At 34.7% G+C, this 17,330-nt stretch overlaps 1 protein-coding gene across 1 annotated transcript in view; it reads right to left on the bottom strand.

Moving 5' to 3' along the window:
* The window catches only part of LOC136035526 (insulin gene enhancer protein ISL-1-like), a 61,785-nt gene that overhangs the window by 25,483 nt on the left and 18,972 nt on the right, over positions 1–17,330 (bottom strand). The window contains exon 4 of the mRNA XM_065717370.1: positions 4,270–4,416. Within this exon, the coding sequence (XP_065573442.1) occupies positions 4,270–4,416 (147 nt within the window). The remainder of the gene's footprint in view (positions 1–4,269; positions 4,417–17,330) is intronic.

The raw sequence follows: 17,330 nt of genomic DNA, 5'->3' as shown, positions 1-17,330 counted from the left end.
ACAAATGAATTTTTAAAACTGGAAACAAGACTACTAAATTCAAGGTCAAGCAGATAAAAAATTAAAAGCGGAAAGCAGAGCCACCAATCAAGGGATTTAAAAATTTTTGCTTTTTAGTATTTTAATGCATCTAGATGCAGGATGTTTTGAATTATAGTCCAAGGAACAAGATTGCTTATTTCAACAGTCTGGTCGTTCGTAAGAACATCAAGATGGGCGTCTGTGGCACTAAAAATATAATGCAAACACCTAAGTACAATTAAAATCTCGATTCCTAAGTTAATAACCAATATAAAAGCATGTAGGACGGGGTTGAGAAATCCCTACAAGTTAAAAGCAGGAGATTTAGCATTTATAATTTTTTAACATTTAAGAGTCTCCTGACATTAGATTTTTCAACTTACTACCCGAGTTGTACTAGAGGTCTGCCATTTCAACGAATTTGAGCACAGGAGTTTGCTGCATAGAAGAAAGAATACAAATAAATAAAAAGAACTTGAAACAAAGCTAGAAAATGGACAATAATTCATTAAAATTAAGTGGGGAAAAGGAAAGAAATTTTTCCAAGCCCCAAAACAGGGAAGTTGTAAATTTCTTTTTTTAAATGTTTTAATTAGGTTAAAATAGAAGCACAGAGTTCTTCTATTTATCTTTTTCGAAAGTAGGACGAACGCTTAAAATCAATAGATTTTTGATAGACTCGAAAAAAAAAATCGGTAAATGTTTTTCTATATGTGGACTCGGACACGTTTTGAGAACCAAAAAAATCATTCTTCTCGCCTGCTGTAATAAGCAAAATACGGCCTGTGTTCTATTTCTTTATATACCCGCACACCTGTTTAAATTGGCGCATAGAATTTTTAATCAAAACTCAACGAAGGTTAATAGATCAACAAGCTTCAATACAACTAGATCAACTTTAAATCTAATTTTTGAATTTTTAACCTGTGTGTGGGTCAGAAAAATAAACCATGTCTGAGATTTAGTATTCCTATTGCTTGCATCCCTTGCAGACCCATGACTCGCTGACGCAACCTTTACAAGCATCATATTAGTTTCAGGATTGCCGAAAGGGGGGGCATCCTCTATAGATTTGCATGCGCCCTAAACATTCGGAAAACTGCCTTTTCGGTATTTAAGTTTTTTTTTGTATTTTAAGTGAAAAATGGCTCTTTGTTGTATATATACTAAAAATACTAATAATAAAACAAGAATTTCTCCCTTCTTAGATTAAAAAAACACATTTCACTCCCCATCTCCCCCTTGAAATTTTATGAATCGGTGTAATTGCACTGTATAAGAGAATGTAAAACTTAAATTAATTTTGCAGTGTCGGAACATATCCAGTAAAGCCACTTCCATTTCCACACCATGTCCCATTTTTGGCATACCCACAACTCTGTTGAAATTGATATATAACGCATTTAAAAAAAAATGAAACAAAAGTTAATATACCATTAACCATATACCATATAACATATAATAATATACCATATATGATATAACAAGGACGACTGTAGATATCTAATTTTGTTATTATCATCTGTAGGTGTTGCATGGGGAGGCACCACAAATTGGGTCAAAAACTTAGTATGAAACCTTGGTGCATCGGAGGGTGGAGTATTTGTTCCCTGTTTTTCCAGAGCAATATTGTACATAGATAATTTTGGGTACCCGTTTGACTGACCGTCTTTCAAACTATAAGCTACACGGAAAATTTGATTCTATTCCGTTTTCTAGGGCTATAATGAGAGAAAGGTTGAGATGGCTGGGACATTTTGCGGATGAAGGATGACAGATTGCCAAATATCGTCCTTTTCAGCCATCCACCTAAGGCCACAATGGGACTTCTTGAGAGGGGATAAAGAGCGAAGCTCATAATATATTGGAATGGAGGTGGAGAGTGCGTAGTTGGGCTGACCTCAGGTTGTTTGGTGCTGAAGTGATTTATTAGCAGTAGTATTACAGGAGAAATTGCATAGATTTAGAAATTTCAAACAGCAAAGGTCCAAAAATCCTCTTAAGTATGTTCCTGTCGTAGCTTAAAAGCACAAACTGTCTTTTAGATTAGTTTTATCATGTATTTCTAGCTTTATTTTGTAAGCCAAAGTAGATCCCCTTATTTCTATCAGGAAGAAATCATGTTATGTCCTTGGCTTCACATTCCTTTCTGTCATTATCATGTTAATCGGACATGTTAAATGCGCCTATTCGGAGTCTATGAACGTTGAATTCTATAAACTGACTAACTTGCCAAGTTCGTGTCTTGTACATTCAAGTCGACAGGTGATTCTTTCAATATAAAAGAGAGACCCCTGACCTTCCTTTTGTGTTCACATTGCCCCTTTTTGTCTAATTCTTTAATCCTTCTTTTATAGTTGCATGACTTGGTTTGACTTTGAAAAGATGTTTAGGAATGATTTATTCAAGTTGATCCTATATATTTATAACAGTAGTAAATTTAGGCGCCATATTAAAACTTTGCGGGCCATAGGTTTTAGCTTGAACCGGCCAGAAAATATTCAACTCTACTGATCTCTTAGGGATGGTACAAACATTTGAAAACTATCTGAGTGTAGCTTTGCCCCCTTCTTTCTCTAACCTCATGCCTCTGGTCATAACTCAGAAATTTTATAAGTAGATCTCGACTTTTACAGGCAGTTGTGCAGGAGTCTTCAGGCCCTTGCCCCCTCACATAGTGTTCGGCTTTGAAATATTTTCTCTATGACTATCTTATATTTTCTAGGCAAATAACTTTTTTGGCATTTTATAATTTTTGCCACCCTCTTTTCCCCGAGAACAATGGTCCTCCATCAAATTGGGGTCTTGTAGACTCTTCGTATAAGAAAGTGCACACTTTTACACCCTAGGTTATGTCTTAGTACCATATCCATATCCTTAGTACCATATAGAGAAGGTTATGTCTTAGTACCATATCTAGGGGGGCTAGAGGAATTGAGCCCCCGCCTCCCAAAATGTTTTTCCGACTCCTAAACTCGTAACGTAAATGAATACAAACAATGTTTTGCATACCCCCCCCCCCCTCGGAAAAATCCTTGATATGGCCCTACCTAGTACCCTTTCAAACTCTGGGGAAATCACTACATAGTTGTTTCAATCGATATGGAGTACCATCTGGAGACAAAAAAAGGCTCCACATTTTGAATTTCAAAGCCCTCTACTAATACTACTAGCAACAACAACTCACTGTAGGCCCAGGCTGTCTGAGGCCAACACAGCTACGAACGCTCCTTTTCCATACATTTCTATTCAAAGCATCCCACTTTTTACTATCCCAAGACGTTCTTATTTCCCTAAAAGCTTTCCATACGACTCCCCTCCCCGACTCGGGAGCGACCTTCTTTCTGTTTGACCCTAGATTGCCTGCTTTCAAAGCCTTCTCCTACTCAACATTCAAATTATGATCGGGAGCGACCTTCTTTCTGTTTGACACTAGATTGCCTGCTTTTAAAGCCTTCTCCTACTTAACATTCAAATTATGATTGGTGACATTTATTAAACTGTTGAAGCTACATTTGAACAATTAAAACAAATCTTTTCCTGGATGAATTTAGCTTACTTTCAATTTTATTTAACTTTTAAAATAGATCAGTATGCTAGTGTGAAAATACTTGTTTTTATGTGTAAGTCTTAACTTCAGTTCAAATAAGGTTTTTGAACAAGTAATCTAAAACAAATTTGAGTTTTCTCTCTGTTTTTTGAACACTTAATACTAAAAAATTTTGATTCTCAAACATTTCGCGGTAACAGACTATAATTAAGGAACGATTCGGCCCAATAGTTACCGAAACTCTAAAAAAAACAGAATTTTGGTAAAAAGAGATACATCAAAAGAATTTCTTTTTATGCTGATTCCATATATAAGATCCATTAACTTTAGTTTTACACATTCAAAATTACCACTTTTGTGAAAAAGGGAAAAACACCCCCAAAACTTAACGCAATCTGAATAAAAATCAAACAATTAGATTCAGTTTATCAGAGAATTCCACTTTAGAGGTTTCAAGCTCTTAAATATGCAAATGTGGAATTTCGAATTTTTTGCCAAAACCTACCACCAGTAGGTTCTGGCAAAAAAAGCCTCTTTGACTTGCACGAGTAAAGCCAAATAAATTTATTTTCACAAATTTCATGAAAAATCATTGACAAACACGAAAAAAACCTCTGAGAGAAGAACAAGTAAAACGTGAGATAAATCATTAGGGTAGGGGGTTGAAACTAGGTTAAGATAGCGTTTGAGTGTCTAACCTCCGTAGCAGGTCCGAAGTGTGTGTAGCTGCTTTTCGTTTAATACTGTTCGAACTCGAGTTGGTTTGCCATCATTACTAGAACCATTTTTTCGATTGGATCCATCCTTTAAGGATTTTGGACTTATCACTGTTTCTGAACAACTATCTGAAATGAAAGGTAATTATGTAAGGGCTACACTTTCCATTCGAGTAAACACTCATCTTAAACCTTATAATTAATTTTTTAAGAAGTAAGATAAGCTATTTCACCCAATTTTGAATAAGTTCACATTTTAATCAATAGATTGAAACCCTTTAATCACTAGTACATCCAGGAGGCGATTACCAGGCTCAACTCCCCTCCGCTCAAAATATTTCTTGGAGTCGTGAACTGGTCGTAAAAATGCGGGTAAAAAGCCCTTAAACCTTAAAATTGCAAGGAAGTAGTGAGTGATTCACATCTGATTTCGGTATGCCCTAGTGTACTTCCTTCCATTTTATCTGGTTTAAAGTCACTTCAAACAGTGGTGATTTTCGAGAATTCCAACAGCAAGCGATTTTTAATAAATATTGAAGTTCAGAGGGTCAATTGAAGGTCTCCAATCTTTTAACTGGTTAAATGTAAAAACAAGTTTTTTCTAACTGAAAGTACCGAACAGCATTAAAACTAAAACGAACAAAAATTAGTCCATATATGAGGAGGGCTTCCCCATCCTCCCTTTACGTTAAAGTTTGACTTTTTGTTACAATTCTTTAAAAAAGGCTGCTCAAACGCAAGGGATGTTGAATTTGATTGGGAAGTACTTTTAACGATCTTTAACACTTTAGCACAAATAGCAAAGGGTTGGGGAAGGGCCATTCCCCTTCAGTACACAACAATTTTGGTTCATTTTAGGTTTTAATGCTGCTCCTTAATTTCAATTGGAATTTTGTATATGTTTTTATTTAACAAGTATAATGAGCTAATGCGAAATAGTACATAAGAGCATAGTAACTGATAGCATTGTCCGGATGACATACTAGTTTTTCCTTTATTCCACCAAAAATTGAAGTTAAGAGTGCTTTCATGTAATACAGTAAATACCCAGCCACCTCCCCCCACTCTTATTCCGTAAATAAATTCACGGTAGTTCTCCTGATCCGGCTGTACGATTATAAACGACAACATAAATAATTTCTGAGGCAACACTGGCTAATCATGATAAAACATAAAATCTCAAAGAAAGAAAAAAAAAAACAAGGAAAACAAAAAGCCAGTGAAAAATGAATATTTGAATAATTTTTCAACTTTTTCACTGGCTGTTGTCAGTGAAAAACAGCCCGTTCAGCCCGTCAGTGAAAAACCCGGCTGTTGTTGTCCTCCTTTTTGTCCTTTCTTTGTAATTTAATGTTTTATCAACATCAACCAGATTTTTGTGGTTAGATCATCACTGAGAATGGAATTCTCATAGCATGGCCATTAATTTTAGAATTAAACCTATCAAACGGTTTGCAGTAGTGAACCATAAACAGTTTTTCTTGCAAATAGTAAATTGCTTTTAAATCTATACATTAAAAGCAATATATACATCTAAAATCTCCTTCTATCTTCCCACCATCCCTTATACCCAGGATAGGTTTCAGTGTCAAGTCTTAATGTCGCCCTTTACTTACAGTTACTACGTTTTCAAACAGTTCGTGGTAACGAACTGCAGTAAGGAGCGACCCGGCTCAATAGTAACCAAAACTCTAAAAAACAGAATTTTTATAATAACAGTTACATTAAAAGAATCATATTTCAATGTTAATTTGAAATATATAAGTTTCATCAAGTTTAAACTTACACATCAAAAGTCATGAGCCTGAGAAAATTTGCCTTATTTTAGAAAACAGGGGGAAACACCCCTTAAAAGTCATAGAATCTTAACAAAATCACACCATCAGATTTGCCGTATCGCAGAACACTACAGTAGAAGTTTCAAGCTCCTATCTACAAAAATGTGGAATTTTGTATTTTTTTGCCACAAGATATTTCACGGATGCGTGCTTATTTGTTTGTTGTTTTTTTCCCCAGGGGTGATCGTATCGACCCAGTGGTCCTAAAATGTCACAAGAGGGTTCATTCTAACAGAAATTAAAAGTTCTAGTGCCCTTTTTAAGTGACCAAAAGAACTGAACGGCCCCTAGGCCCCCTCCCACGCTCATTTTGTCCTATTTTCACCGGGATCAAAATCCTGAGATGGCCCTTTTATTCAGCATTGTCGAAAAACTAATTTTTTTCTCAGAGATGAGCTGCTTATAATGTATTTCTTTAATGAGCAGCTATCTTGTATCTCTTTCAAGTAATTTCTAAATATCTAAAGTGATCACCTTGCGACAGCGGAGTGGTTAGCGCCACGCCCGGGAAAGTCTGGGATTCAGGTTCGATCCTCCATGTCGCAAGGAAGTTCATTGTTGAAGAAGATGTTACAATTTTTTTGGGCGTATAGACTGCACTAAGCTCACTTTCTCTCAGAGATAAACTACTTAAATATTATATCCATTGACCAAGGTTCAATTGCATGTGTTGCAAGGACTTCAGAAATTGAAAATGTATAATCAAAGATATGCATTTGATTCAGCGAACAAAAGAGCTTTATTTACAGCCACTATCTTTGTATGGTATTAATTAAAAACACAGGTATTTTCAACTGAAAGTAAGGAGCAACATTAAAACTTAAAATATATAAATTATTCCGTATAGGAAAGGGGCTGTCTCCTCCTCAACGCCTCGCTGTTTACGCTAAAGTTTTTTGCTGTTTTGAAAAGTAGAGTGGTAAGAAAGAGTCAAACTTCAGCGTAAAGAGCAAGGCACTGAGGGGGAGGGGGATTCTAGCATTCAATTTTATGCAACTGCAATTGTATTTTCTACTATTTTTACAAAACGAGCAAAGTAACTAAAGGTTTTTTTTTCTTTTATAAATATAATTATTAAGCATCGTTGTTTTATGGCATCTCCGTTGTTATTACTATTTAATTTGGAATCCGGGGAAAACAATACAGATATTCTTCAGAAAGGCATCTCTCGTAATACTTTTTAGTCAAAATGATGTTTATAACCCATTCAATTGGAAAAAACCACCTTCATTCAATTGATTTTGTCCGTTTTCCTATATCTAGTTTGGTTCACAAGCAGTGGCGTAATTTTGTAAAAATCCTGGGGGGGCGTCAAGTTGGAGCCAATTTACCCAAATGAAGTGAAAATGACAGTGAAAAATGAGCCATTTAGCACCGTAAAGGCGAATATATACTAAGAAAATTCACCTGTTTCTTTGGATACTTGAATTATGCAGGCTTATCCTAGTTTGAAAATAATTTTGAAGAAACGAAATTGGAGTGTTGGGGGGTCAAACTGGGGTTGGGGAAACTGGGGTCTGGATGCAGCAGTTACCCCCCAGCTCCATAGCAAATTACGCCCTTATTTTCAAGAAATTGGTTCACGATAAACTTTAACTTTTTGAAAAATTTTCTAAGGAAACACTACGCAAACACAAGGACCATTGAACTTGAATAAGAAGTATTTTTTAAGAACTTTGACACGACGTATAAAGAGCCAGAGAGGAGGAAAGACCAGCCCCCTTCATATACGGAACAATTACTGTTCCTTTTAAGTTTTAATGTTGCTACTAAAAAAAATATTTTTCTCAATTTAATCGAAATAGAGTTATACCATAATTTGAAAATAAGTTCTCAAAATATCAGGAGCAAAGATTGGCTTACAGTACATTTCTAAAGAAAAGACTTGTTCAAGTTTGGTTTAGTGGTTTTTGGCCAAGCCACCAATTTCCGAAAAGCCAGATTGGGCAAGGGCAGATGAATCTGCCGAAAAGGCAGATGAGGCAAGGGGCATTTTTTTTGTTGACGATGGGCGCAATAAAATATTTTTCAATATCTAGGGGGGGAGGACAACTTTTATTTTGTTTTACTTTTTTCTTGAAAAGACCAAAAAATTTTAATTTCAAAATCTAAAGAGCCCACTCCAGGATTGCCACCCCTTCATAACAGCCTTCCTCTATCTTCAACTTTTCTTTTGTACACATTAGCAAATCGCAACAGTGTTTTCTGGTAGCACCTGTCTTTTATGTATATGTTTATGAGCCCTGCTTTTCAAATACTTACTTTATTTTAAGCTTCGAAGATTTATCTTACCACCTTTCCCCAGAAATGAATCATTTGGGAGTATCTTAAGCATTAGCCGTAAAGACTCCGATTCTTCTTCTAACAGCAAGTGTTTAAGTAGCAAAATTTAACCTATGAACTTTTAAAATGCTAAAGCTGTAAGAGGTTAATGCTTAAGCATCAGTTCACAACTTTTGAATTTCTAGCGTTCATGGTAAAACTGAAGAGAAAAATAAAGCTTACTCTCATATACTTCCGTTTTAAAAAGTATGTCATAGTTTCATTTTTTTTTGACGTGTTTCTTACGCCAATCAAACCTTCCCTTAAATATATTTCAAGAAGGGAATCCAAACAACCCCTTATTTTCACCTGTTGCTTTATTCGCCCTTGTTGCTCTGTCAACCTTTGAGCTGGTAAAAAGAACGCAAAACCTATACTTTTTTCTGAGTGTTTCTCCTGTGTGGAATTCTAAGCCAATAATAAGAAAGAAAATCTCTTGGAACCTTTTTTTACAACTAAACTTTATATTTCTTTACGTTAACAATTCTGAAGTAAACGAATGTTTTAAGGTGAAAATTGAAAAATATAAATATTCTTTTCCCCAAACTTTTTTTCAAAAATATTATCTTAGAGACATTCAGATTACGGCCAGAAACGATCAAAACTTGAGAATCTTCGCCAAGTAAGGCATATTTTAAAGTTAAAATCCTTTTGGTTGATAATTGCACGTGCAAAACGTGACAATTATAAGATAATATAGACACAATATGGGATTAATAAATTCAAAAAATGGGATAAATTTAAAATTACATGCTCCACTTTTTTCACAAAAAATTCCAGAGCATTATAATAACATTACATTTCTATGCTTTCCACAATATAATAACAGTTATGCATGCAGCAGCAAAATACACATACAAAAAAAAAAAAAATCTAAGTTCGAATATCCCCTGATTATCTACTACTACTACTACTACTACTACTAACAACTCATATAAGCACCAAGTCACCTAAGGTCAACACAGCTGCACACACTCTTCCCCCGTCATAATCTATTCATAACCTTCTTCTTTACACCCTTCCAAGAAATTCCAATCTTCCTTAAATCTATCTTTACGAACTCCTCCCGTCCTATTAGAGGATGACCTGCTTTTTGTTTGGCAATAGATGGTTGGCCAAATTGGTCAATCTGTCACTCTTCATCCACAGATCGTAACCCAGGCTTGTCAACCTTAGTAAGAGATTCCTTATGATACTCGATATTAAACTGCTTTACCCTTGCTTGTCATACTTGTCCCTACCCACTTCCGTATCGCAAGATATAGTAAAAATAGTATATGCTTTAACTGCTTGTATATGATAATAATCTGCTGCTAAGTTAATGAAAGAAGAAAAAGAATAAAGCTTAAAACAATTATTTGCTATACACTTAGTTAAAGAACAATTTTGTATTAAAAAGCACTAAAATAGGTAGCAAAACTAAAACTTTAACAAAACCACTAAATTTGAATTCATTCTCGAGAATCACTGAATGAAAACAAATACAGGCATAACTTTTAGAATGCCTGTCTTATTTTATAAATTTGAAACTGGGTATTATGCACGGGAGTTTGCTACCCCCTCAACCCGCACTCTTAACACTAAAGTTTCATAGCGCTTTACTGAAAGCATAAACATGATTGCGACAAATGTGTATAACGGGTAATTTAAGGTTTTTTATGTGCCGTTTGCCTTTTAAAACGTTAAAATTGAAAACTGTATTGTCTGAAGGGCTCTACAACAACGGTATGTATATACACGGAGTAATTTTCCTTCAGTTCAATACTAGCTAAATTTTAGCGTAAAGAGTGAGGGGTAGAGGCCCCCCTTTGTAGACGGAGTAATTTTTTTTTAAGTTTCGATGTCATTATTTGTTTGCATCCGAAATACCTGTTTTCTATATAATTGAAAAAAAAAGAACTAAAACAAGTTTAAAATATCCACGTCCCCTTTTCGAATTGTTCAAGTTTAAGTTAAGACATTTTAAGAAAAGGGCATTTGAATATATATTATATGTAATCATATTTGTTTCAGCCATTGTAAGATTTTTTATTTCCCTTGTGTTTAATATGAATTAAATCAGTTAAAATAATTTTTGTATGTTAACAAATACCACGATTTAATAGGCTTAGTGTTTTGGGTGTTTTTTTTTTCTATTTATCAATTGAATAGAAAATGTAGATCCGTTGATATTAGCGTGAAATCAATTCATTGTCCTTTTTAACACATGAATGTAATTGTGTCCTTTTCCGCAGCTTTATGATCTGAAAAATTCAGAATACCACAAAATTACTCGGCTGGTTAACTCTTTTGTGATGCAGCCATGCTAGAAATAAAAATATCCAAATTATGGAAATCCGGAAAAGCAAAAAGCCACATTGTGGGTGACATTAGGACACAAAAGTCAACAAGGACTGCAACCTCTATGACATTTAATACTGTAAATCCTTCATATACACACAAACATCTGTTAGCCCGCTTGAGTAAGAAGGGGGTCTCGCAAGGGCGATCACAGACGTAGCCCCCCTGTTGACTTTTTGCACTAAATTCACCCAGATTGTCTCGCTCCATTTGAGATCAGCTGCAGACCACTTGATGGCTTGTCATACTGATTATGACAGTACAGATGGCATTGATGTCATACTGAGATCTTTATCTCATTCTTGTTTTGCTGAATATCGTGTCAATCATTTTAACTTAGAGCTAATAACCCATACTTACTGACGTTTTCGGTTGACTATTACAATTCAAATTAATCAGAATTTATCATTGGAGCCACTTAAGTTGCACGCAATGGGTATTTTAAGACTATTGCAACAGTCTAATATTTTTTGGGGATTCCGACTCATGCTTGCACACTGACTTATCGAGGGGAGACCCTGGGTCTTCTTCCAATGTTTATACTTGTGCCTCCAGTCCTATTTTTCATTCTTTTTTCAATTACGTTTGTCAATTGGTCAATTATTAGCGCCCTGTTAACTTGCCCTCCCCCTAAGATTGTGCCTGAGGTCCGCCCTGTATTTGCACAATCTATGGGAGAGGGAATGGGCAGAATTCCCGTACGTACAATTTACAATAGCTTTCCTATGGTAGATAGTTACAAAATAATTTATACTTAGAGGAATCTAGGCTATAGGGCACTCCTAGCTATTTTTGTCCCAACAGACTTATGTCAAAAATTACAATTTTATATCCATCAGAAAGCCCTCCCCCAAATAAACGAAATTATTACCAATCCTCTATGTTCAGAGATGGAGGAAATCAAACAGTTCGTGGTAACAAACTGTAGAAAGGAGCGACCCGGCTCAATAGTAACCGAAACTATAAAAAATCGGAATTTTGATACCAATAGTTACATCAAAAGAATCGCATTTTAATGCTGATTTTAAATATACAAGTTTCATCAAATTTAGTCTTACTCAAAAGTTACGAGTCTGAGAAAATTTGCCTTATTTTAGTCATATTATATCAAGTCATAGAATCTTAACGAAAATCACACCATCAGATTTAGTGTATCGCAGAACACTACAGTAGAAGTTTCAAGCTCCTATCTACCAAAATGTGGAATTTTATATTTTTTGCCACAAGACAGATCACGGATGCGTGTTTATTTGTTTGTTGTTTTTCCCCAGGGGTGATCGTATCGACCCAGTGGTCCTAGAATGTCGCGAGAGGGCCCATTCTAATGGAAATTAAAAGTTATAGTGCCCTTTTTAAGTGACTATATATATATATATATATATATATATATATATATATATATATATATATATATATATATATATATATATATACATATATATATATATATATATATATATATATATATATAGATATATATATATATATATATATATATATATATATATATATATATATATATATATATATATATATATATATATATATATATATATATCTATATATATATATATATATATATATATATATATATATATATATATATATATATATAAATATATAAAACATTGAAAGCTATAACTGCTAAAAAAATTTTTCGAACTTCAGGGGGATAGATGCCCAATTGTACTTATTTAAATAAAAATTCTATGGAAGTAAATCTACGGACATTATAAAGCTTAAAAACAAGTTTAAGCTTTTTGCTCCAATCGACGCTGACTAACGACCCTCCGCTTTTAACACTATGGAATAGTTCTTCTGCATCATTGCACTCATATCCAAGTGTTAATCCAAAGGCGTCTCACCCCTACCGTGTCGTGTGATAAAAAAAAGGCGGAATTTATTGACAGTAATTGAAAGATACTGTCTCAATAAGCAAAAAAACAACCAAGTAGCATGTGTTGAAATACAATCGATCTACAAACTCCTGCATAGTTAGTTTGCAAGAAAAAGACAGCATAATATCTATAATAGGCAATGGGACACCCGCAGAGAAGTAGCTCCAGCAATTGTATTGAAGGGCAAGAGGGGTCTTCATCCGGAGAGTCAAGGGGCAAGGGCTATATAATCATTTTTCCTCCAAATTATTGGGGCAACTACCCTCCTTTCCCGACAAAACGAAGCCACTGGACACCCGAATAAAAACTTCTATTGTACAGAAACGTGACATTCTAGGGGAAGGATTATCTCGCCCTGACAGGGTTTAAGTGTTGTTGAAATATACACAAAAAAGAGGAGAAGTAGAATGGGCTCAAAAGGTCTCCTAGGAATTGCCAATACTTAAGTTGTTGGCAATTTTCCCGCAACTCCTCACTTTTTGTTTTGTAAGAAATAAGGGTTTGACGAACTACAGCTTGAAGTTGCTTGGTTTAATGAAAAAGTGTGTGATAATTTTGAAATAACATGCGATAATCAATTAAAATAAATTAAAAAAGATTTGTCCAAAGATTCGTCAGGTTTCATAGGCCGTCAAACAAGCCCTCACAGCCAGGACTGTCGTTTTGGGAGGGCAAGGGGGGCAGTTGTCCTCAATAATTGGAGAAAAACCGTGTATAGTCCATGCCCCTTGACTATCCGGATATGGAGCCCTCTTACCCCCCCCCCCTCCCCCAATAAAAATGCTAAAGCTACTTCCCTGCTCACTGCAATAAGTGTTGTAGCCTATATCTGATTCGAAGTTTCGAAAAATGATATAAATGTGTTTTGATTTTGGTCAGCTACGCTAGATTTGAAGATAGCAATATATTGAAACTTAAGAAATTGTTCTTTCGGCCAAGTATTGCAAGATATCCAACTATGGGCACAGGAACTGGCTGTTGTCCCTTCACAGAAGATTCTTGGGAAACTCATTACCCGGTGGATCCCCTATCAGTTTTGCCCCCCGCCCCTTCAACAATACTTGGCATTCAGTCAAAATGTAGCAACATTAACCTTCAAGATCTTTCGGGATTTGGTTTTTGTTATCTCCAACAAATTAGTAAATTGCTACGCGAAGACTAGGATACACCATTTTGTAGGAACATTGAGGGCATCAATAGGGGGGAGGGGTATATGTGCCCTCTCTAAACTTTTTCAGATCCACATTTAAAAGATTTTTTTATTAAAAATATGTCTTTTGTGTTTTTGTTGAAAACCTTGCAAAAAAAAAACAAAATTTTGTCTGCCAGGTCTTGAAAAACACGATGTGTCCCTGCTATATTCTCGTGACTAGACGCAACTGACATACATGCAAAGCAGGAAACTCACCGTTTAATTTTTTTTTTCGTTACTATTTTTGAATCTTCGCCTCCCCTGAAACCAACTCCTTCACACAATAATAAATAGTTGGCTTGGAGTTACATAACGAATCCAGTGACCTTATTCAAATCCACGTTTATAAAAAGATCTAAATAGTTTGCAAATAGTCTTATTTTGGTACGCCGCAAGGATAGTCATGAAATTTCGGTATGTCGCAAGGATGGTCGGGAGATTTTTCAGGAGGTGACAAGCGTCAACAAAATTTTCTGAAGAGAATTTAGAGAATAATTTTGGCTAAGAAAAAAACCCTATTAACTTAAAACTAAAAAGAAACTATGTTTTGTAAAAATTCGGTACTTTAGAAGACCAAAGATAGTTCTTTTTATAGTTGTTTTATTATAGTAACAATGTTTATTTTCAAGTTCTGTACAGAAAATATGGAGTTTTTTTATTTTATTTACAAAGGGTGCCAGATGACATTTTTAGATTGAGACTGATCTTAGAACAAAAATCGGATAGGAAGAATATACTGTTAGATTCCCCATCTGAGATATAAACCTACGCTATATACAAGATTTTGCTTGTTTTGTGAGTTTGCCATTATCTTGTGTGCCTATTATCTACTACGAATTGGTTTATAACGCTTAAATAAAGCTAATTTGAAAAAAATAATAAAACCATTTTACTTTTGTATATGGCTTATTTCTATACCCAGTGCAAACATTGTTACGCCCTCTTGGCTAAGGTGAGGATTTTGGGTCGGCTATGGTAGGAACAAGGTTTTTAGAAAAAGGTTTAGAACAAAACTAGCATCATTGTCTCTTACTTCAGATGTTTGGAGGCAGCTATGCATATAGTAAGGAAGCAAATATATCATATGCGGAAGGTTAAGGTTTTGACTCCTGCTTCGACAGAGGACGAAGCCACTCTGCTCCCTTTGCCATCGGGCAAATCGGAGTCGCCTTTGCCATCCTTGCCACTCCCTTTGCCATCGGGCAACTCCATTTACAATCCTATTAAAAATTTACCGTTTTATATTTATATGTAAAAGAAAACTTTTATTAAAAAGAATGAGTATCGTCCAGTGTTTGAGGATGCTATTCAATCATCCTAGAATCAGTTTTTATTATTACGTACAAGTCTTTATTCGATGAACAAAAAGACAAGTTTTTTACCAAAAACTAATTGAATTTTCAAGTACTTTTTTTTACTTTTCGTTAAATCAAATATCTTAAGAGCCCCATTTTTCTTTTGTTAACTAGAAAGACAGACTCCGGAATTTTCGGCTAAAAGGGTGTTGACAATCAGTTTATTTAATCGCGGTAGAAAGTTCCTCCCCTTTAAGTAAACTTTCATGTGACCACCCCATCTGTACACAAGAGTTGTTTTCTTAGCTATTAAGGATTTGCCCAGCTTATATAATAAAGGAAGCAAAACAGGCGAAAACAGTCTGTCTTAATCCTTAGCTATAAATGAAATTTCTTGAAAACTTTCGTGAAGATATTTAGATCAGAGACTCGCGCAATGGGGACCAAAGGGCCAAGATCTTCCTCAGAAATTGTAGATTTTCCCGCATTTCATGGAACTTCTTTTTGAAATTGCTGAATCAAACTTATTGTTTCCCCATCCCTTCAAAAAATCCCTATGTACGTGCCTGACTAGTTTCTCAATAATTTGTCATGATACACATCCAAGAAACATGTGAAAAATTCCAAAAGACAACCTTGCAAAAACTTATAGATTTTTCGTTGGGGGATTGAACTAGGGTGCAAGAGCGTAAATTATTTTAAAAAGGATATTTTTGGAAAAAATTCTTCTTGCGAGGCTGTTTTTTTTTACCTGGGAGAGGGGTAGAGAGGCTGAATTAGGAAGACAAGAGGGCGAGACCCAAGTGAAAAAAAAATACGAGAAACATGTCCATTATAAGAAATATGAAAAATAGGATGTTATTGTGGGTTATTATTTAGGGACAAAGGCCTAAAAGCCCCCTATTATGCTTTCTTCTTTTGAATTATTTTTTATCAAACAATCAAATAGTTACAATCCTAGTAGAACTTCATTGTCGAACTTTCAGTTGGAATCAATCTCTGCGCTTATTATCATCATGGACTACAGTATTAAAAACAGGGATCACGGATAAATAAATTTCAAAATTTTGCATCTAAAAATTTCCCAACATTTTATCAGACAACTAATTAATCACTGACGTGAAATAAAACTATGAAAAACGGAGTTACCGTTTATGTAATTAATCAAACATCCTTTTTATCTTGGATGGCGATCAATTTTCATGAACAGAGGGGGTACCGTTGACACCATTATTAAACCATCATGATGCGGCACTAAATATATACTCCTATTGATTTATTTATTGCTAGAGGGGCTTTATCTCTTCTTGTTCATCTCTCTTTGTATTTTGGTCATTATATTTAATTTATCGGTAGCTAATTGGAGTTAAAGCTTTCATCAATCATCATCATTAATCGTTTTATTAGTACTAAAACATTTTTACAAACGTAAAAAAGCTATTCGGCCGAAGAAGCTTTAGCGAGCCTATTCCTTTTTTTATATTCTAGAAAAAAGTTTCAGTGAAAATATTGGGCGTGAAAACTATTAGTAGATGTTTAGAAAACATAGTTCTATAAAATTTTTCTTTAAAGGGCTAGAAAGTCATTTACTCGAGGCTCACACATTCGTTCACAAATTAGCCATATTTACTTCTCATGACAATTTGGTAGGCCACACTAAGCAGTGTGTCACTTTTTCCGAATAATTTATTGAATAGATAAATAAAAATTTTTAGGCTGAATTCACAATTGCTATGAAAGAAAAATCCGACCTTTCTATAGTTATCCCTAAGAAGTGGAGAATATTAGCACCCGTGGCGGCAAACAGCGAAGGAGTATTTTTCCACCCCCTCCCCCTGTCAATATTTGTTATCTATATTCTGAATTTTTTTTTTTTGACATGTTCATTTAAAAATGGCCTTTTGGTGTTTTCTCTTAAAACAAACTGAAAAATAACAAAATTGCCAACCTCTAGGTTTTGAAAAACATATTTTCTACCTCATTCCTACGAGAAAGTGGTTTTCAAACTCTAGATGGACAATTTTTCTTTTTTTTTAATTTATTCAAAAGTTATTTTTCAAAATCTAGCATGTACAATTGACACTATGCCCGTCCCCCCTCAAATTTGCAAGCAAATTCACAAGTTTTAAGTCAGAATTTAAAGCTTTTAAGATATTTT

This window comes from Artemia franciscana, chromosome 14 (genome assembly GCF_032884065.1).
Source record: "Artemia franciscana chromosome 14, ASM3288406v1, whole genome shotgun sequence".
NCBI lineage: Eukaryota > Metazoa > Arthropoda > Branchiopoda > Anostraca > Artemiidae > Artemia > Artemia franciscana.
Note: the sequence above shows the minus strand (reverse complement) of the source record. Positions and strands in the feature narration are given on the sequence as shown.